Raw genomic sequence first — 21,655 nt, 5'->3', positions numbered from 1 at the left:
ACAATAGAATAACGTCAACAATATTTCCATGTGGATGCAGAAGTTCTCTCGAAGATCGGTCCTTTGTCTTCGTGTTGTCAGGAGGAGGAGTAGGACGCCATAGGGGAGGAGAGAGGGGATCATCCACCCGCCGTCCTGTCTGAGTCTGTCTAGCGAACGTCGGAATGGTGGAGGAGGCAGAGGGCGGAAGGATGAGGGAGAAGAGTGCATGAAGATATTAAAAACCTTCACGGAGAAATGCGTTGTCAAGAGGAGGAGGTGGAGGTAGATAGGAAGGATGACATCATGACGGGGAGGGAGCAACCACCCGCCGTCCTGTCTAGCAAACGCCGGAGTGGAGAAAGATGAGCTAGAGTAGTGGAGTAGGATTGAAGAGTGTGTTGGCGGTGGAGTCGATCGAGTATGGGAGTAGGGAGGAGGGCTGGAGGCGGCGGCGTCTGCGATGGGAGGTCGAAAGGTGGATGGGCGGGTCATGGGAGGAGGGTTGAGGGAGGAGGCCTTAGCGTGACTGTGGTGGGTGGGAGGAAAGGTAGGAGGTATGGGCGGATGAGGAGCGTGGGCGAGCAGGTCACGGAGATAAGAGGAGGAAGAGGGGAAGGGATTTTGTGGGTAGGAAGGGAGCTGAAAGAGGGGGATTGCATGGTTTAGTGTAATGGTTATGTACGAAGGAAGTGGTAGAAGGAAGAGTAATGGCGACATGGGGGGAAATAAGAAGTGAAGTAAAGGCTGTGAAAGAGGAAGAGCCTAGCATGGGGAGTGGGAAAATGGAGGGCCCGGTGGTTGCGTTGGCGGACAATGAAACATGTGTATTGCATTTCCTTCCACCTGGCCGGGCTGCTAAATGTCATACAGCCACGCCATGCAGCCTTTGTGTCGTTGCTGTGAGCACAGGGGACGCTGCTTCTACCAAACGTTGACTTAATTGGAGGGAGTAGCAGACTTTTGATAAGGGGAAGAGGTACAGATGAGTGAAAGAAAATGGTATATATGAGAAAAAAGGAAGATGGAGGGGTGGTGAAGAGAGAGAGAGAGAGAGAGAGAGAGAGAGAGAGAGAGAGAGAGAGAGAGAGAGAGAGAGAAAAAGGAAGGGCGAGGTGAAGATTGAATGGAGAACAAGAGATTGAGAAGGGTTGAGCGTACGGGGGGGGGGGGGGGGGAATACGGTGGAAAGAAGAAAGAAAGAGGTAGAGAAGATCGGAGAAAGACGAAAAGGGACAAAGAGGAGGAAGGTGAGTGGAGCAGTAGGAGGGGTAGGAGGAAGACAGTGGTGGGTGGAGGGGGCTTCAGGGAGGAGAGGCGGCGAGAGAGGGAGGGGTCTCAGCTGTGAAGGAAACCCCTGCCATGCCGCCGGGGTTACATTGTGTCTCCCCCGCTTCCGGTGTTGTTTCCTGGTTAACCCCATCCCCCTCTGCTCATTCCCCCCTCCCTCCACTTCCCCACATGCAAACACACTTCATTATGTTGCGTTAAAAGTCTCCCTCTCTTCCCGTACGGCTCTGGCGACGCTAAATACACAATAGAAGGATGACGATAAATAAGACAAATACACAGCACGTAGCAACTAACCCGATTGTTTACCCGAATGTCGAGGCGAAGGAGGGACAGGACCTCAGCTGACGCGCCATTGTAAACAAGGAAACGGTGAACTTGAGGGTCAGGAGGACGCGGCGGTGGCGGCGGGGAAAAGAATGACGGACTGGCAGGAAAAGAAATGTTGACGGTTATTATTTGCTGGATGCGAATGAGTTATGAGTTTTAGTAGCGGAGGTGAAGGGTTTCTGTAATGATGAGACTACGAGCAACGTGATGTATAGGTAAAGTTGGGAGTACACGCCATAGCTACGCGTGGCGGCGGTGCTTATTCCTTTGACCCCTTGAGCCTTTGGTGGGAAAGAGCCAGAGAGAACCCTTTACTCGACACAGGGCCAGTGCCAACATCCGGGTTACCACTTGACTATAAATTGGTGGTGGTAAACAAAGCAAATGTGACAATGTTTATTCGTTTCCTGGTAGTGAAAAAAACTTGCAGGGCGCGAATAGTTGTTTGTGGAGTTTATTCTGCGGAAGGTGAATGAATGGATGACTTGCAAAAACGGTGGTTGTGATATTTTATTGTTGTGATCGGGTGATAAATGGTTAGTGACGAGAAAGAATGGAAGGTTACTTAGGGTTACAGTAATGGTGGGGGTGGTGATAGGTTATAACACACGTGACTGATGTGATGGTGAGGGTGTAGTTCTGGAGTTGTGGTTTTGTTACAAGTGTGTGGTGTTGATGGGAGGGATGTCTTCGTTTATGGTAATGTAAGTTGGTGTTGATGAGTGGTGAGGAGGTGATGACAGCTATTTTAAGGGAAAGGATGGTCATGTTGAAAGTTAGGTTGGTGGTGGAAGTAATGGTGATAAGAGCAGTGGTGGTGGTTGTGGTGGTGATACAAGCTGTGACAGGATGGATGTTGGGGTGGATGAGGGGACAGTGAGAGATGATTTTTTTTTTTTCTCTCTCTCTCTCTCTCTCTCTCTCTCTCTCTCTCTCTCTCTCTCTCTCTCTCTCTCTCTCTCTCTCTCTCTCTCTCTCTCTCCCGAGTCATCAACCTCGGTGTCGTTGGTCTGCGGACACACACACACACACACACACACACACGTAGCTCAGCGTCACTTTTTTTTCTGATAATTCTGTTTGGCTTGAACACCTGAAGGAAATCGCAGGTGTGCACTCCCTTGTAGCTTCTATGGAGAGAGAGAGAGAGAGAGAGAGAGAGAGAGAGAGAGAGAATGGGGGGGGGGGGGGATCGAACAAAGCAAGAACCCTACTGAACACCACAAGAAGCGTCCACAACACCTTTTCTGCAAACAGACTGGACATCTAGGTCACCACAGCGTATCAGGACAGAGACTAAAATAGGCGGCGAGATACAGCCTCTTATCGCCTTAGGAGAGTCTGGCGTGCTGATGGCGATAAGACTTGGGTCCTTTGTCTGATGGGCCGGCGGACTGGCTGGCTGGCTGGCACGTGGACTTGAGACTTGTGTTTGTTGTCTGGTTGGGTATGTTTTTTTATTTGTGTGCGTGTGTGTGTGTGTGTGTGTGTGTGTGTGTGAAATGTGATGTTGGGAATGTGGTGAAGATGGGAAGGAGGCTAGTGGAACGTTGACTGTGGTAATGGTTGAGGGATTAGTGTTTTTTACTGGTGTTGCTGTAGGTGTGTCCGGTGTTGTGTGTGCGTGATGGTGAAGGTCTATAGGAAGCAAAGGTGGGATGTGATATGGTGGAGATTGGCGACTTAAAATTGGTTTATTTTTAGGGGACAGTGTTGACTAGTGTTGCCTCGACGGGTGTTGTGTTTTCTTGTGTGTTGGTAGTGTATTTCTAGTGAAGGTAGGAAGCGGGTGGGATGTGAAATGTGAAGGTGAAAGATGGATTGTTGCATTTCTAAGCTATGGTGGTTAGGGTGATGGGTGACTTCTAGATTATAGTGTATGGTGTATTGCCCCTTTCCCAACCCTGGGGTCGCGAATGTTGAAAAAGTGTGGTAGATAATAATGGTAATGATGGTGATGGTAAGGAGGGAGAAGTGGTATACGTAGATGGTGTTGAGTTGTAGGAAAGAGGGTAGTGAATAGTGATCGTGGTGAGAAAGGAGTTGTGGTTTGTAGGTAGTGGTGATGGTGAATGGTGATGATTATGGCGGTGAACAAGAAGGTTAATATGTGCTTGTGGTCCTGTGTGTGTGTGTGTGTGTGTGTGTGTGTGTGTGTGTGTGTGTGTGTGTGGGCGGGGAGTGAAAGGCCAGGTGGCACGGCAAGATGTGTGGAAGGAGGGTGACGGGCAGGTGGTGGACGAAAGGTGGGAGTGTGAGTAGAGGTGTGAGGATGTGGTGAAGGGGTGGAAGGGAGGATCAGGAATCTAGTCTCTCATACTGTGGGAGAGCATAGGAGTGGGGATGGGGTGAGAGGTGAAGGGTTAAGGAGAAGGAGGAGAGAAGTAAGGAGGTGGAAGGTAGAAAGAGATCATAACCTCAACTCTTTTCACGTCAGAAGTTAAATTTTTTGTACCCATATTTTTTTTTTTTTTTTTTTGCGTAGATATCAAATTAATGTTGGGAAGTTGTAGATATCAAGTGTGTGTGTGTGTGTGTGTGTGTGTGTGTGTGTGTGTGTGTGTGTGTGTGTGTGTGTGTGTGTGTGTGTTTTATTTATCCCTGGTCGCCATCTGAGCCACAAGGTCGGTTGAAGGATACCATCGCCATCGCCATTGTTGTTTGTTTCTCACCTGCCCTGCCTTCGCTGCTCCAGGCTGTCGCTTTTACCTTCACTTTGGCTCAAACACAACAACAGAATGATCTCTTTGTGTATGCAGATATATTCCTCTTTATCCTCCTTGCCTTACTTTCTCCTGCTCCTCCTTCTATTCCTCCTCCTCCAACCCTTTCCTTTCTTTCCCTTCTTTTCTTTATTTATTTTCATCTTTTGTTTTCTTTCTTTTTATTATTTTTATTATTATTATTATTATTATTATTATTATTAGTAGTAGTAGTAGTAGTAGTCTTAGTCTTAGTATTAGTATCAGTATTATTATTCCTTCCTCCTCCTCATCCTACTCCTCATTTTCTTCTGGTTCGTAAGTCCCTCTTACGTGTTCGCAAGGTTACGGGGCCGATCCACAAAGCGCTGCGAAGCCCTCTGCCCTTCGCAATTCTGTTCGTTTTGGTAACCTTGCCATAGAATGGACATCAAGATTTAAGATGAATCTGTGCGGAGGAGAATTAAAAATGCAATGCAAACTCATGTTCTTATGTTCTACCCCCCCCCCCCCCCCCACACACACACACACACAAGCACTATCACTGGCACAACTACATTATTATTATCATCAATATACGTCTGCCCAAGCAACAATTTCTATCCTTAGTATTGTTGACTGGCACACTGGTCATGCATGTTAGAGTCTGTGTTCAGTGTTCACGCGTCGGACACGTGTATTGTGGCTTCAGGTTGTTGTCCTCAGCACAGCCTCCTGTTCCTCTTATAACCCTTGTATGTATGTGTGTATGTATTTATGTATGTATGTATGTAAAAATGTTTTCATGCATTCTTCTGTCTTTGTTTATGGCCGTCCACATGCTCTCTCTCTCTCTCTCTCTCTCTCTCTCTCTCTCTCTCTCTCTCTCTCTCTCTCTCTCTCTCTCTCTCTCTCTTCATGCCTATCTTGGTCAATCTCATACTTTCTTTTCTGTAACTGTTATTCTTTTTATTTTTGCGAAGGGCAAGCTCAGTGACCTGTGTGTGTGTGTGTGTGTGTGTGTGTGTGTGTGTGTGTGTGTGTGTGTGTGTTGGACATAGCGTGACTTGTTCTTTCGTCCCCTTCTCACAGCCGTCAGCTTCAGGTCAGGTTTTCTTGCCGGGGTCGCGTCAGGTGAGATTATTTAAAATGTGGGTCACGAGAGGGCAGGGCAGGTGAGGCCGGTTGAAGTAGGTCAGTGATGGCGGGATTGGTTATGCAGGTAAATGGGGGCAAGTGCTTTGTTGGGAGCTTAATATGTTGTTTTTCTAATTATATTTAACTTTACTTATTCTTTTATCATTTACTTCTCTCTACTTTTTTATTTTCGTTTGTTTTCTTTATGCATTATTATTATTTTTTTCTATTTATTCATATATTCATAGGTAGGGTAAGCTTGGCAGACACACAGAAGCTTAAGTTAGAAATGATGATGAGAGAGAGAGGGTATAGGCAGCCAGGCACACGTGTTAGAGAGGGTGGTGAAGGGACATACTTGGCAGGCACCTGTTTGTCCGTTACACAATGCTAGAAGACGCTACGCCATCCAAGGTTATACGTAATAGGTAGGTAGTGAGGTCACGGTCGATTGTCAAGTTAGGAACGCTTGCGAATATGATAAACTAGGCAAGCACACGCAATTTACGTGATGACGTAAAACGTTGCAGTAGGGAAGACAGTGACAGTAGACAAAAGTTAAGAGCTTGTTTACGTTAGGAAGAATGAAGAATAATGTAGGTTAGGCAGAGTTATGAAAATGATAATCTAGATAAGCACACGCATATTATAGAAGAATGGAAGACGCTGTATTGGTGAAAACAGTGATGGTACAAAGATAAGGCCAGGTAGACATAAGTTAGGTGTTTGTTTACGCTAGGAGGGGTGAAGAATAATATAGGTTAGGAAGACGAAAGTTACCTAATGGTTGGAGACGCCACATCAGACAAGGCAATGCAGGTATAGAGAGAAGATCGACCAGGTCCACGCGGCGAGGTGGACATGTTAGGTGTTTCTTTACGTTAGGAAGGCTGAAGAATGATATAGATTAGGCGGACGAGAGTTACATAATGCTTAGACCACATGAGATAAGCTAAGGCAGGTACAGAGATAAGGCCAGGTGAGTGAAGTTAGAAAGAATGGGAAGGAAAGGCTAGGCAGGCACAGGTAAATTATGTAAGGCTGTAGAAGATGCTGCATCGAATAAGGGCGGGCAGGTAGTGCGGAGATGAGACCAGGTGGGCGGACAGGCATGTAGATAAGGGTGTGCGCAGTGACCCGGAGGAGGCGTGTGTGGCTAGGGCGTCGCGGATCGGGGAACACACACACACACACACACACAATTGCACCAAAGGGAGGGAAGGCAGGGAGTGTAATGTCGTCACGTTCTCTCTCTCTCTCTCTCTCTCTCTCTCTCTCTCTCTCTCTCTCTCTCTCTCTCTCTCTCTCTCTCACGTGTACTACTCTTCTTCAGTCCTCTCCCTCACTTTTTTCCCTCCCCCTTTCCTCCCTGTCACTCCCCCTCTCTCTTGACATACTCTTCACTTTTTTTCCTCCCTTCTCCCTCCCTGGCACGTTCCCTTCTCTCTCTCTCTCTCTCTCTCTCTCTCTCTCTCTCTCTCTCTCTCTCTCTCTCTCCCCCATGGCACGCCCTTCACCTCCTCTCCCTTTCTCCATTCCCTGGCACGTTTCCTTTCCTTTTCTTTTACTCCCTCCCTCCTTCGCTCCCTTCCCTCCTTTCCTCCGTTCCCTCCCTTCCTCCCTCACGTTTTTCTCCACGCACGGCTCCTCAGGGTATACGGACCCAGCGAAGAGGAGGGAAGGCAGTGTATGTGTATCAGGTGAGGGGACAAATGAGAGAGAGAGAGAGAGAGAGAGAGAGAGAGAGAGAGAGAGAGAGAGAGAGAGAAGGGTAATGGTTTTCGTTTATTATTTTTGCTCACCTGAATGATCCGATCGTGTTGTAATACCTTGTCAGTTTCGAAACACACACACACACACACACACACACACACACACACACACACACACACACACTACTATATATCGTGTTCCCAGTTACTGTGACACACCTGTTTGCAGTTCAATCACGGCAACAGGTAAACTATTTTTGATGCCCACAGAAGCTGGAGGGGAAAAAAAAAGAGGAGGCAGTTACCTACATTCGCGCGTCATTTTTACGTCGCAATATATAATAGTTTGTTGTATTGGTAACAAAGAGGAAAGTCGACCTTGCTGTTGTTAATTTTGGAGCGTGACAAATCTATTACGAGTGGTGTGTCTGTGTATACAACGTTCGCTGATTTGATAGTGAGTGTGATAGTGATTTGATAGTGACAGTGATATTATTATTTATTTTTGTTATTGTTATTATTATTATTATTATTATTATTATTATTATTATTGTAGTAGTAGTAGTAGTAGTAGTGTATGTTGTCGTTGTTATCGTTTTATCAGATCAAAAACAAACTCATAGAAACAAATTTTCGTTAATCAAATATAAATACTAATGCAGAAGTAAAGTATAAGATCGCGAAATATGAAAAAAAAATGGTTAGTAAAAGTGAAGCAGGTCAGTAGCGGAATCAAGTCTGCTATTTCCGCTCCAATAAAAAAGAGAAAAGTAAGTAAAAGTTGAAAGTTAAAATCTCTCTGGAAAATCGATATTGAAGGCGAGCTGATATTCCCTTGCCAGATAATGTCGCAAGGGAGGGGACCGAAGAGACGGGCAAGAGACGGATGGGCAAGCGAGCGGCGGACGGGGAGACAGATAGACAAGCAGAGAGACAGACAGGGAGAGAGATAGGCAAGTGGAGAGGTGGACAGAGACGGAAAGGCAAGCAAAAAGACATGTATTAAGATAGAGGCATACAGAGACAGACAGAAACAGAGAAAGAGAGACAGATAGGCAAGCAATAAGACAGGTACTGAGACATATAGACAGGAAAAAATGAGAGTATAGACAGGTTGGCAGACAAGCATGTATTGAGGGACGTAGACAGGAAGGGATTAAAAAAATGTAGACGGGTTGACAGACAGGCGGATGGGAAGCAGGAAGTAAATAGAGAAGGAAACTAAATAGACAGGGAGAGGGACAGACACCAAAGCAGAGGGATAGATAGATAGACAGGCGAACAGGGAGATGAGTAGAAACAGAAAGCAAGAGGGAAAGACAGACATACAGGTTGTAATGCAGGGAATCCCACATATATATTAGTGGACGAGGAGGAAAGCAGGTGGAAGGAGAGGGAGATTAAGCGAACAAGCAGACAAATGTTTTAATCTGCAGAAATGTTGGATCTGAGTTGTATTTAAAATGTCACAGTCTGGCAGAGTTGTGTGCGAGGGAAGGGAGGCGGCGAGGCAGGAAAGGCGGCGGTGCAGCGTTCGTGTTACTGCAGCTCGCGCAGTGTTGCATGTAGTTGAGTGTGTTGGAAGATAGGAAAGCGTATTCATATTGTAGAAGTTGGTGAGTGTGTGGGTTGGATGAGGTGTGTGTGTGTGTGTGTGTGTGTGTGTGTGTGTGTGTGTGTGTGTGTGTGTTATCACAGTCCACACATTCAAAATAGGGGTCTTACGTAAGTGTATTGACGTTGTTTTGTGTCGTAGGATGTAGGTACAAGGTTACTGTTAAATATGGTATTGTGGTGCCTCTGACAGGTCTCATTACATACCTTAATTAATATTTCATAACAGTCGTAAAAGGAAACAATACATCGCGTTCATAATAGTACATTGAATACATTTATCAATTAACCCAAACTAATTATCGTTACATTGAACCTTATAACGGCAACGAGTGTGTTAAGATGTTCGCATTATTACCTTCGTTGTGAGTGTGTTGCTTACCTGTTACTCTTTTTACTGCCGTGAGAAAGGCGTTGCAGTTAGGTAATAAGCTCTTAAAGGTTTAAAGGCCGCGGCTAACGGCACTCGCGCGTGGAGAAGCGTGAGGCTAAGCTTATAAACACCCGTGAGTGCCGCGCGTGAGTAGGGTCCGTCCCCTGAGTGCCAAGTAATCCCGTCCCTGAAAGTTTTCCTCCTCCAAACCGTTTAAGTAAGAAAAACAGTAAAAAGGAAGACAGTGAAAATAGAAACCAGTGCATCGTGTATCGGCAATTCTCGTTAATGGCCTGATGGTGTTGCGGTACATTCATTAGTGTTGCGTGTGTTTGTTTCCCTGGCGTAATGACTCCTGGGACTCCACCTTTGTCTCACACGCCGCCACACGAGCAACCAACCCCCGCCAAGCCTCCGCCGCCGCCTCCTCCTCCTCTCATGCCCTCTAACAATACACGCGGAGGGGAATACACGGGAACAAAGGACCAACACTATCAGACCTCTCTTTTACCGTGTGTGTGTGTGTGTGTGTGTGTGTGTATGTGTGTGTGTGTGTGTGTGTGTTTGATGCTTGTCCAGCGCGGTTTATGCTGATGACATGGCCCATTCGTGTGCCAGTTTGTGTGACGGTACTGGCGCACTGTCAGAGAGAGAGAGAGAGAGAGAGAGAGAGAGAGAGAGAGAGAGAGAGAGAGAGAGAGAGAGAGAGAATTATTAATGCAGACCACAAAGGTTAGTCCCAGGGAGGTGTCTTTCTAGAAGCATTAAGTAAACGAAACCGAGCAACCAGGATGTCGTATTAGTGCCTCCTCTGATCCTGCTCAGAAGGTAAGAGAGAGAGAGAGAGAGAGAGAGAGAGAGAGAGAGAGAGAGAGAGAATATATACATATTTTTGGCACCACCGCCAGTGTCAGATCATTCAGCAAGATGCATTTCCTCACACCTTACCTCTGTAGTTGGCTCCTCTTCCTCCTCCTCCTCCTCCAAAGTGTTGCTATGGTCTGTGAGTTGTACTTGAACTTGACCCTGACTACCCACTACCACATCCTCCTCGTGCTCCTCCCCTTTCAATTCCTTTCCTCCTACACCTATCCGTCCCCATTCTCCTACGCCGCCGAAGCCTCAAGGACACAAAAATGAGGGAAAAGGAAGGAAGGAAGGAAGAAAGGGAGGATGTAGGAGTTTTATGAGTGGAGGAAAAACCAGGCAGTGAAAATTACCTTCAGGCGCATGCGTTGAAATGTTTTTGGGGTGGTTAGAGAGAGAGAGAGAGAGAGAGAGAGAGAGAGAGAGTTCGGCATTGATATTATTTTTCCGTACCTTATATCCGGTTCTTCCCCTATTATATAAAGTACGGTGTCTGGCCTTCTTTATCTTACCCTTATTGTCTCGTCTGTCACTTCGTTATCCTCCTCTCCCTGCATGCTTTTATCCTCAGTCTTCATCATTTTCTCTATTTTTACTATTCCCTTCTCGTCCTCCTTTTCTTTACCGTTTTTCCTTCTCTTCGACCTCATTTTCTTACTTTTCATCCTTCCAAACCATTTTTTCTCCTACCTCTTATATTTCTTCAATCCATATTTTCTTTCATTTTCCAAGTCGTTGTCTTCTAAATCCTCCTCCTCCTCCTCCTCCTCCTCCTCCTGCTGCATCGTCTGTTTTGGAGGTGGGGGGAGGGGGGGGGAGTGCAAAGGGTTAAAGATGAGTTTTCGAGTAGTGGCTCCATCGATTTGCATTTTGTGTCGCATTGCCATAGTTTCCCTTCGTTACTTCATCAACACACATGAACTGGAAAGTGTGCACAGTGTTAGGGGCTTCGTAAACACAATTATTACAGTTTATGAGCCTTGTATCCCCCGCTTACCCTCCCTCCTCCTCCTCCTCCGCCTTCTCCTCTTTAACTTTCGCCTCCTCCACCTCTTCCTACGGCCTCATTACACTTCATCATCGTCACCATTACCATTACCATAAAACTAGCCTTAACAATTAGAGGACGAAGGGGGAAGTATGTAAAGGACACGAGTGAAAGTGATGGAGGAGGAAAAGGAATAGGAGGAGTTGGCGGCAGGAGGAGACAGCTGGGCGGGCGATGGTGGGCGTGGCGATGGTGGTGGCGGTGGTGGCGCCGTGCCAACACTAGGTACACACACACACACACACACACACACACACACAGTTTTAGTTAGGATATTCTCGATATTTTTCTTCTGCCGAGTCGTCGCGAAAGATTGATGATTGGTGGTGGATCTACTGGTGGTCAGGATGGAAATACACACACACACACACACACACACACACACACACACACACACACATGCATTGGTGAAAGCAACGAAAAAGAAAGGTGGACATAATGGTAGTGAAAACATCTCTCTCTCTCTCTCTCTCTCTCTCTCTCTCTCTCTCTCTCTCTCTCTCTCTCTCTCTCTCTCTCTCTCTCTCTCTCTCTCAGGGCGTTTTCCCTAGCGGACTTAGAAAATTCAATCAATCTCCATCACGTGTGTGTGTGTGTGTGTGTGTGTTGCCATGTATACTTGTAAAAAAATGCAAAGGTATCAGATAAAGAACATCCACTCACACATAAAAGAATAATTATGGAGAAAGTTGCAAACCGCCCAAAATTACCACTTGAAACCTGGTCTGTGTGTGTGTGTGTGTGTGTGTGTGTGTGTGTGTGGATCGATTTCGGACTTTCTATAGTTTTCCTTCTTGCCAGAGATACGGGCCATGCAGACAACCAATTATTCCCAGTACGCGCCGCTTTATCCTCATGATGAAGTGAGGAGGCCGGCTGGATCGAGGCATTTCCTGCAGTAATCATGGCTGGGGTTGGCGGAGGCGGCGGTCACGGTAGAGGGCGGTGGCTTGGTGGGGAGGTATGGGTGGGTTGGTGGTATGCGTGTGTGAGGGCGGTGGTTTGGCTGGGCGCACTGGGCGGTTGGGCTGGGTAAGAGGGTGTCTACATGGGGTGACTCCTCTCCTTGGTTCGGGCGGTGGCTGTCCCAACGCTTCTATAATCAAGACGTTTGTTGTGCTCTCAAATCGGAGCTTACTGCTGCTTCCCTCCTTGCTTAGCTGATGCAAGAACGTCAGGTAGTGTCCTCATCCCCTTCCTTGTGCTTATAGAGGTTGAGAGGAAAGTTTGTGCACCCCATTGATTGATCCTGCATTCATTCCCCGCCTCAGTGTTGATATTGGGTCTGTTTTGTATTCTTCCCCCGTCAAGGTTGTAAATATCGGTCGGCACTGGCTCCATTTGGCAATTCAGCGTGACGTCACAGGTTGATGCCACCGTGCTTACTGGGGACACAAGAATGAGAGGTGGGAAATACACATGTTATTTTTATACCTTTCTTTGTCTGTGGTGGTGCAATGGCCCGGGCCTGAAGAGGGAAACGAGATGGAGAAGGGTAAAAACGGGAAAGATAAGAAAATGGATGGACTCGAGCTCAGCAACAGCCATGGGATACACGCGCACATGTGCACACACATACATACACACGCGGGCTGAGTTGCCAAGTGTGGATTGGCAAAAGGTGGAGGCTTTGTGGTGAGAGCTGACGCTGTGTACGGTGGATGCGGACGTCAGGAGTGACTAGGAAGACTCCAAGTAGGCACTGGAGGGCCAATGTCAGATAGGGGAGGCTTGGCGGAGGTGCCGATCAGGTAAAATTAAGTACGGGAAGGAGCTGTTGCTAAGGAGACCACGCCCCCTCCTATCACCGCCCCTCCGTCTGTATTATCTCGCCTGGCACCCCATTTTTAACCCATTGACACTGAATGATCCCTGCGACACCAATAACAACGTAGAAAAACCCACAGTCGATACATTTGGTGCAAGAACTGCCGGTTTCTTGAAATCGTAATGCCGTTTCCGTTTTGTCCCCATCCGCCCGCCTGCTCTCATCGGTTGAAAGCACCCGAGAGCCTCTAAGGGATAATTTTGGGGTTGGAGGGGTTTAATGGGAGGCGACTGTGGTCCGCATTGGTGGCCCCGGCAGGTTTTTTTGCGCAAAGTTGACTGGCCGTTGAATTGCCCTCTCCCGCTGTTGCTGGCCGTGAAGGGGAAATACCCACTTGAACAGACCTCCATGAACAGGTCTGCTTACATTTAACATTTCCGACATCGCTTTTTTTTATATTAACGTTTGCATAATCAAGGCAGGGAAGTATAGATAGCCGTATACTGCATATCACTGCCAGGAAATAAGTTTTTTGATGAATCACGTAACCGGGCCAGAGAGAGAGAGAGAGAGAGAGAGAGAGAGCAGTAGCTGGTCATCTTTATATCATGGCCAGCTAGCATATAAGAGTAAGGTAAAGGCGAATGTGTCCACGCACGCCTCCATGCAGCCTCCTTCCAAGTATTGTGTCCGGCCTGTCAGCAAGACCCTCCCATCGCCCTTCTGTGTGTGTGTGTTCAAGCTCCTGCCGATACACCGAGATGAGGGTTTGCTCGGGTTTTGCTTTTTATGATGCATTGCCCTCTTATTCTCTGAACGTTAATTAACATTTTCTGGAACTCATAATGAAAACTTTCATATGTGGTTGGTGCAAGATGCATTTCCACATATAGAAACAAATTACCCGAACTCATTAAAACTGGAGTGGAGAAAATAAAATAGCCACAATCCTTAACACAGCAAAAAATAGACAAAACTTGGATTTTTTAATACAGAGCTGATAAAAAAAAATATTGCAACGCCCAGATCTCCTATATTGGGCTGAAAATAATTACAATGCTTAGAATTATTAGTTTGGCGCCGACTCTTCTTTCATTTTTTTTTTTTCCTATTGTTACTAGTTAGGTTACACCACGGCGGGGACGAGGAGCTCTAACGACCATGTAAACTCAGGATGGGAAGGAAGCTGTGTGTGTGTGTGTGTGTGTGTGGTATTGATTACTGTAGCTGTGGTCAATAAACTATCTATTTGTGCGTGCGTGCGTGCCAGTGTGTGTGTGTGTGTGTGTGTGTGTGTGTGTGCTGGGGAAAAAGCCTGAAGAAGAGTGGGAGGCAGGGATGACGTGGATGTTGGGGGTTGGGGGTCGGGGAGGAGAGGGGGGTGGTGGATGTCGGGGAGGAGGGGGAGATGGGGGAAGCAAGGTGTGTGGGCAGCATAAGCAGGCTTGGGGTGGGTGAGGGAGAGGAGGGGGTGATGGAAGGAAGGACGAGGATAAAGCTGAAGCATGCATAAGGTGAGGCAATGTAAGGGAAGGTGTTATCGGGTCTAGAATTATTAAGGCCTGTAAGAGAACATTTTGCTGTTATTATTCGAACATTGCATAAACTAATCCCTTTCCGTTGTTCAGGCTGTGGACATCACTTTAATATTTTGGGTATTATATTCTTATGATAGATTCTTGTAGAGGAGAGGAGAGAAGGGATAAGGGATGCTATTTCTATGAGTGTGTGTGTGTGTGTGTGTGTGTGTGACGATTTTGCAAGATCTGGCAACACGGTGGGCGCAGCATTCACGTCATTTCCTTTTATAGCTTTTCTCAGTTGGGTCATTAATTCTACTTATGTCATTGTCTTCATTACGTAGGATCGCCTTTTCCTCCTAGCTACCGCCTCGTACAGGTTCGGAATACTCATTTATATTTACTTTCTCTTCATTCTTGTTTCATTATTCGGAGCGTAACACGATAATCAGCTATGCTTTATGTTCAGTCACGTATCTTCTTGCGTTGGAGAGAGAACAAGAGTCACGATCGAAAGGCTTAAAAGAGGGAGAGAGTGTTGCCAGTGTTACCATTCGATATTATGATTTTTAGCGTTGGCCACCATACAACCAAAATCGCTCGTACCCTGCGGACATGCGGACCCTTTCTTCAGCAGCTGGGGAGGGTAAAAGACTTGTGGAAAACGATAATGCAAGTTGGATGCTATGGGAACGTGGTTATGGTGAATGCAGTGTGTGTAGTGGTGATGGATGGTTGAAGGGGATCGTTTAAGTGGTGATGACGGTGGGTGTCTGATGTTATGGTGGTGATTGTGGTGGTCGTATTGTGGTCTGAGGTGCAGGGGTCGTGATGGCGATGCTGGTACTCCTTGATGTGATGGTGACGGGTGGGTTGGCGGCTGGTTATGGTGGTGGAGCTGGTGGGGAAGTTGTGGTCGTAATGGAGGCTGGAAGGGTTAGATTAGCTTTCTCTCTCTCTCTCTCTCTCTCTCTCTCTCTCTCTCTCTCTCTCTCTCTCGTCGGGTGGATAATGTTGCAGTAAAAGATGTAGTTCGCCTGAGGGTGGTCGGGAGGTGTAATGACTCTGGGAGGCGAAAGAGAGAAAGGCTTTCGACACCGCGATAAATTTCTAGGTGTACTACTTTACTTGCTGGACGAGGCTCGGTGAAAGGAAATCACTAAAAGAAATAATGTTGTTGCTCCTTTACTTTCCCCGAGCGACAATAATTGATGTGAGAGCGTTTGTCGTATGTATTGTTGCTGCAAAGACGTTGATTACACTTTTAACGCAAGATTGTATATATGTCCGTTGCTGCTATATATACCGGGGAGCGTTTGAATAAAGAGTACATTTTTTATAGCAAAATAGGAAATAGATAATGTTAACAAGAACTAAATAACAAAAAACAACGTTATGAAAGGCTCCCACACAGTTTATAAATTGATTTACTCACATTTCGTGTATAAATTGACAAATAGGACATGATTTGCACGCATTTATTTATCAAGTTCACTCATGGCTGACTACAGGCACGCTCTGATACGAACGTTGAATAAGATATAGGCAATACTCGTGGAGGCTTTATATTGAACGGTGGGGGAGAAAGATTTGAAGTCACTCCTTTGTGTGTGTGTGTGTGTGTGTGTGTGTGTGTGTTGGGGGTCTGTGTGCTCGGGGAGGTTGCAGCCGACGGTGGTGTGAGAGATCCGGGATGAGTTACAATATATTTTCCCGGTGTAATGACAGGTGTGGTGTATTGAGGCAATGCTGTGTCAGTGACGTGGAAGTGAAGGGATCTTACCATAAATAATACCCTTCTGTAACCATGCCCGTGGAAGCCGTGGGTGGGCTTTTGAGACGGGGCTGGTGCCTAGTGCGAGGGGCGAGGTGTGTGCTCTTAGCCTGTCTTATCCCCTCGTCTTGAGGTCCAGCCCTTGACTCAAGTAATTTTAGCATGATCATATACCTCTTACGTTATCTTCCTCTACTTCCCACGCTGTACCCAATCCCTTCTGAATTATAACAACGTCTTTTCATATAATACTGCCACTCCAACAACAAGAATTGCAGTGTTGATAATCATGATACCGGTAATGTCAAATCTATAGAGGTAATCATCCTTTTTTTAATTATAACAATAGTCGCTGATCATGACACGTCCCTTTCTTTGTGTTCCGTACTCATGTATCGCCGACACGTATGCCTGTGTCCTTGCGCCTCGGCCTGCCTGGGAACACACGCACAGACACACGCACGCTCCGTACACGCACACACTGTTGGTGGACGTGCGGCGACCCAGGTGAGTCGTCACGGTGCAGCGTTGGGGTGTTTACCTGTGACGTCACCTTGGGCTGACCTCACCGCCGGCCACGTGCACGCCCCAGGTGTTGCCCCACCTGGAGAAACCCGCCCCGGCAGCAGCGGTAGCTTGGACGTGACCTTTTGGCGGGGAGTGTGGGCGCAAAGGTGTTGTGGTCAGGGGTGGCGTGACCTCTGCAGGCACGAGGCTGTTGATACTTTTTCTTAGTGTTGATTTTGCAATTTATTATTATTATTATTATTATTATTATTATTATTATTATTATTATCGTGATCATCATTTTTTATTTGTTTATTTATTTATTGCGCCCTGTGCTGCTCCTGTCTCCGTGGTGATCTGGGCTAACCTTGTCATCCCATTTGTGTTAATTTTTTTATTATGTTGCGTGATCTTTTGTGTGCACTTTTATACATTATTAATATATACTGTGTGGTCTCTTTATCTTGTTAGCTTTCAGTTGTGTGTGTGCGTGAGGGGGAATTCAATAAGTTTTCTTTAAAAACTGTGTTTTATTTTATATCTTCGTTCGCTTTTAATTTTGTGGTTTCGGCAATATCCCGTTTGCTCTTTTACTGCAGGTTACCAGTTTATTTTTCTGGATCCGTGTTTCGAGGTGTGCTGAACATGCTTTTCTCTCTTCCCCAGGAGTTGACGGAGCTGCATCACGAAAATGTGGTGGCGCTGCTCGACTGCAAGGTGCGTACTCACCAAACTTACTGCAATCCCTCCTCCTCCCGTCTCCTTCCCGTCCCTTCCCTCTGCCACGCATCTTAATATTTTCTCTCCCGCAACACTTAGTCATCAGTTGCACCACTTTATTTCTCTCTCTCTCTCTCTCTCTCTCTCTCTCTCTCTCTCTCTCTCTCTCTCTCTCTCTCTCTCTCTCTCTCTCTCGTATTTCACCCCTGACTATTTACCTTTCTCACGCCCTTCCCAAACCATATCTTTCATTTACCTCTACCTTTGTTTCCTTCTTCCTCTCCTCTCACCTTGGTCCTCACCTCTCACACGTACTCCACTCTCTCTTTTCTCTTTTTACTCCTCTTACCTGTCCTTCTCTTCCGCCTCTGTCTCTCCCCACTACTGCTTCATCTTTCCTCTTCTCCCATCTCTCACCTTTGGCTCACCTCTCTCCCCCACACACTTCAGTCACTCCTGCCCCTCATACCTGTATCCGTTTTCCTACCTGAGTTTCCCCTTCCTGGATTAACCGAACTCCTTAATATTCTTATCTCACACGTATACGATTTCCTCTGCCGTAGGTCCTCGGTGCTGGTCTTTCTCCCATCGTCACACAATTTTCTGTTATTTCTTTACATCCTTGCATCCGTGTTTCGTCAGTACAGTTTTTTCCCTCATTCCCTCAACGTTCTGTCTTTCCTCTTTCTCTCTCTTCTCCTACTCTGCTGATCCCTTGCTTTCATTTTACTAAGTGTCTCACGCCCACGTAATCTGTGAACTGTCTCCCATGTATCTCTTCTTAGCTCCCACCCCCTTAACTCCTCTTCTCACCCCTTGTTCCTCTTTAGCTATCATCCTCTCTTACTCCTTACCTTACCATCCTTGCCACCCTCACATCATGCTTCTTTTTGTTAGCCATCCTCCTCCGTTCTTCTTCTCCTTACTTTCCTCCTCCTCCTCCTCTCATCCCCCTACTCTCTCCCTCTTACTGTCCTTCACGTCACCTCACCCCCTCACTTCTTCCTCTATTTATCCTCCTCCTTTGCTTCTTCTCTCCCCTCTTACTCTCCCTCTCCTTGCTCTCCTTCACGTCACCTCACCCCCTCACTTCTTCCTCTATTTATCCTCCTCCTTTGCTTCTTCTCTCTCCTCTTACTCTCCCTCTCCTTGCTCTCCTTCACGTCACCTCACCCCCTCACTTCTTCCTCTATTTATCCTCCTCCTTTGCTTCTTCTCTCTCCTCTTACTCTCCCTCTCCTTGCTCTCCTTCACGTCACCTCACCCCCTCACTTCTTCCTCTATTTATCCTCCTCCTTTGCTCCTTCTCTCCCCTCTTACTCTCCCTCTCCTTGCTCTCCTTCACGTCACCTCACCCCCTCACTTCTTCCTCTATTTATCCTCCTCTTTTTCTCCTACTATCCCCTCCTACTCTCCTTTTCCACCTCATATCACCCCCTCACTCCTGCCTTTAGTTATCCTCTTTTTGTGCTTCATTCCCTCTTTCCCCTTACTCTCCTCCACCGCATTTCACCCCCCCACCCCCTCGCTCTCTCTCTCTCTCTCTCTCTCTCTCTCTCTCTCTCTCTCTCTCTCTCTCTCTCTCTCTCTCTCTCTCTCTCTCTCTCCTCCATCAAATTATCTTTCTCCGGCTTCGTTTCTTCGTTAATCTAATATCTACCTACGTCACCTCACCCCTGATCTGCATCTCGTCCTTCAGTAACTTTTTCTCTCCACCTCCCCTCCCTCACCTTCCTTCGCCGCTTGCCTCCTCCTCCTCTTCCTCCGGTACCGGTATCCTTCACCTCTCGACGTGACCTGCACACTGTCTTATGCCTCCCTCCTTCCCTCCCTCATTATTCCTCCTCCTCCTTCTTTACCCTCACCTCGTCTCGCCTGCTTGACTCAATCACCTTTGCCCGCCCTCTCTCTCTCTTTCCTCCTTCCCTCCCTCCCTTCCTCCCTCCCTCCTCCTTCCATCACTCAGTTTCGTGTCACCTTCCTTTCTCTTTATTTCGCCGTTACTTTTTATTTGCCTCTTTTCCTATATTTCTTTCCTTCCTTTCCTTTCCTTTCTTTTTTTCCTCCCTCTTTCCCTGCTTCCTTCCTTCTTCCATCACTCAGTTCTGTCTCTCCTTCTTTTCTTACCATTATTTTTTTATTTCCCTCCTTTCTCGTATATCTTTCATTCCTTCCACCCTTCCTCTCTCCCTAACTCTTTCTCTCCCTCCTTCCTTCCATCACTCAGTTTCGCGTCACCTTTCCTTCCTCTTTTCCTAAATTGATTCGTTTCTCCTCCATTTCCTATATTTCCTTCCTTCCTTCCTTCTTTCATCCTTCCTTAATTCCTTCCATAACTCCCTCCCTTACCTCCTTCCGTGATCCAGTTTGGTGTCACCTTTCCTCTTTTCCCATCATTATTAATTTTTCCTTCTTTCCATTCTTCCGTTCGTCCTTCCTTCATTAGTTCATTAATACATCCATCCTTCCTTTTTTCCTTTCTTTTCATATTTTACTCTATCTCTTTATCTATCTATCTTTCCCACCTTGTATTATCTTTGCATTCCCTTCCCTTCCTCTTTCAGCTTTTCTTTGTACTTCTCTTACCCTGACCTGCTTTACGTTTCTTTTTCTTTCTCCTTCACCACGGCCTTTCCTCCTCTTCCCCTTTTTACTCGCGTGGCCTCCTCCCTGATTCTATTTTGAGCGTAGTCTTTGTGTCAGAATGTTTCTCTCACCTTCTGGTTTTATTGCAGGACGAAGGTGCAAAAAAAAGTATAAAAAAATGGCATTTCTGTAAAGTATTGTTCTCTTTTTTTTTTTTTTTAATATTTACCTTCAATGTTTACCGCTGTATTTTAAGCTTCCTGGTATACGGCATTGCGTGTGTGTGTGTGTGTGTGTGTGTGTGTGTGTGTGTGTGTGTGTGTGTGTGTGTGTCAGTCGTAAGGTTTCCTCGTGTGACTACATTCATCGGTTACGTTTGTGTATGTGTGTGTGTGTGTGTGTGTGTGTGTGAGAGAGAGAGAGAGAGAGAGAGAGAGAGAGAGAGAGAGAGAGAGAGAGAGAGAGAGACCCTGGCATATAACTTTTTAACAATACAAACAACCTTTTTCTAGTTCATCTCTTTCCAGCATTCTCTCTCTCTCTCTCTCTCTCTCTCTCTCTCTCTCTCTCTCTCTCTCTCACTCTCTCTCTCTCTCTCTCTCTCACTTACCTCATTCCCCACTTTCCTCCCACTTTCTTTTCTGACCCTCCTTCCTTTCCCTTCCATTCCTCCCCCTCTCCCTCTCCCTTCTTTTCCAGACTCCCCTCCTTCCCTGTTTCCCTCCCCCTCTCCATCCTTCCCTGCTCCCGCCTTCCAAACTTACCCAGATCACGGAACGAACCGGATGACAAACACAAGATTTTCACCCACTTTTCGCATTCTCTCTCTCTCTCTCTCTCTCTCTCTCTCTCTCTCTCTCTCTCTCTCTCTCTCTCACACACACACACACACACACACACACACACACACACACACACATCATTCATAGGCACACACGAGGAAGCCACACACACACACACACACACACACACACACACACACACACACACACACCAGTGCACAAAGACCACCGACTCACGTGCACGAACACGCTCGGAAACAGGACAAAGAACCATTTTTGACAAACACTTCAAAGGGAAATATACTTCATGAATTGATTACGAGTTTAATCAGTTTGTGTGTAGGCAGGAGGGGGGTACGAGGGGTGGATGAGGAGGTAAGGACTGTGGGTGTGGGTGGGGATGGGAATGGGTGGTTGAGTAGGTTTAGATGTGGGTGTGGGCGGTGGTGGGTGCGGGCGGTTGGGTAGGTTTGAATGTGGGTGTGGGCGGTTGGGTAGGTTTGAATGTGGGTGTGGGTGGGATAAGGGTGGGTATGTAAGTGCGGGTTGTTGGGTAGGTTTGGAGCGGGGGTGAAGGTGGGTGATTGGGTGCGTTTGTATGTGGGTGTGGGAGCATGTACACGACAAAATAGAGCGTGTAAAAAAATAACGTGGATTTGATATACCCCGTCGCCGAGGCTTTTAAATTTGCGCTTTCAAACATTTAACATGCATTTCCCTTCTGCCATTGCTGTCGAAATCATCGGATGCGAATTTTTTGGTAAGGTTTCCGATTTTGTTAAGTGCTCGCAACGTTCCCTTCATATTTCCTTGCTGAATGAGTTTATTTTTATGGTTGAAGATTAGGTGCCAGTTATTGCTTCAAATGTTGGTTATTGTAGGTAGCTTAGATTAGTTATGCTGTACAGTTATTGTTGAAAATTACCTGCTAATTATTTTGTTGTATATTGTGATGAGTTGAATGTAA

General features: G+C 46.6%; 1 protein-coding gene across 2 annotated transcripts in view; it reads left to right on the top strand.

The window, feature by feature from the left end:
* Positions 1 to 21,655, top strand: part of LOC126998882 (serine/threonine-protein kinase unc-51-like) — a 108,422-nt gene that overhangs the window by 63,045 nt on the left and 23,722 nt on the right. For both annotated transcript variants that reach the window (XM_050861075.1, XM_050861074.1), the window contains exon 3: positions 17,267 to 17,317. In XM_050861075.1, the coding sequence (XP_050717032.1) occupies positions 17,267 to 17,317 (51 nt within the window). The remainder of the gene's footprint in view (positions 1 to 17,266; positions 17,318 to 21,655) is intronic.

The sequence above is a fragment of the Eriocheir sinensis genome, chromosome 15 (genome assembly GCF_024679095.1).
Source record: "Eriocheir sinensis breed Jianghai 21 chromosome 15, ASM2467909v1, whole genome shotgun sequence".
In the NCBI taxonomy this organism is placed as follows: domain Eukaryota; kingdom Metazoa; phylum Arthropoda; class Malacostraca; order Decapoda; family Varunidae; genus Eriocheir; species Eriocheir sinensis.
The sequence above is the reverse complement of the archived record's forward strand: the minus strand, read 5'-3'. Positions and strand labels throughout refer to the sequence as shown.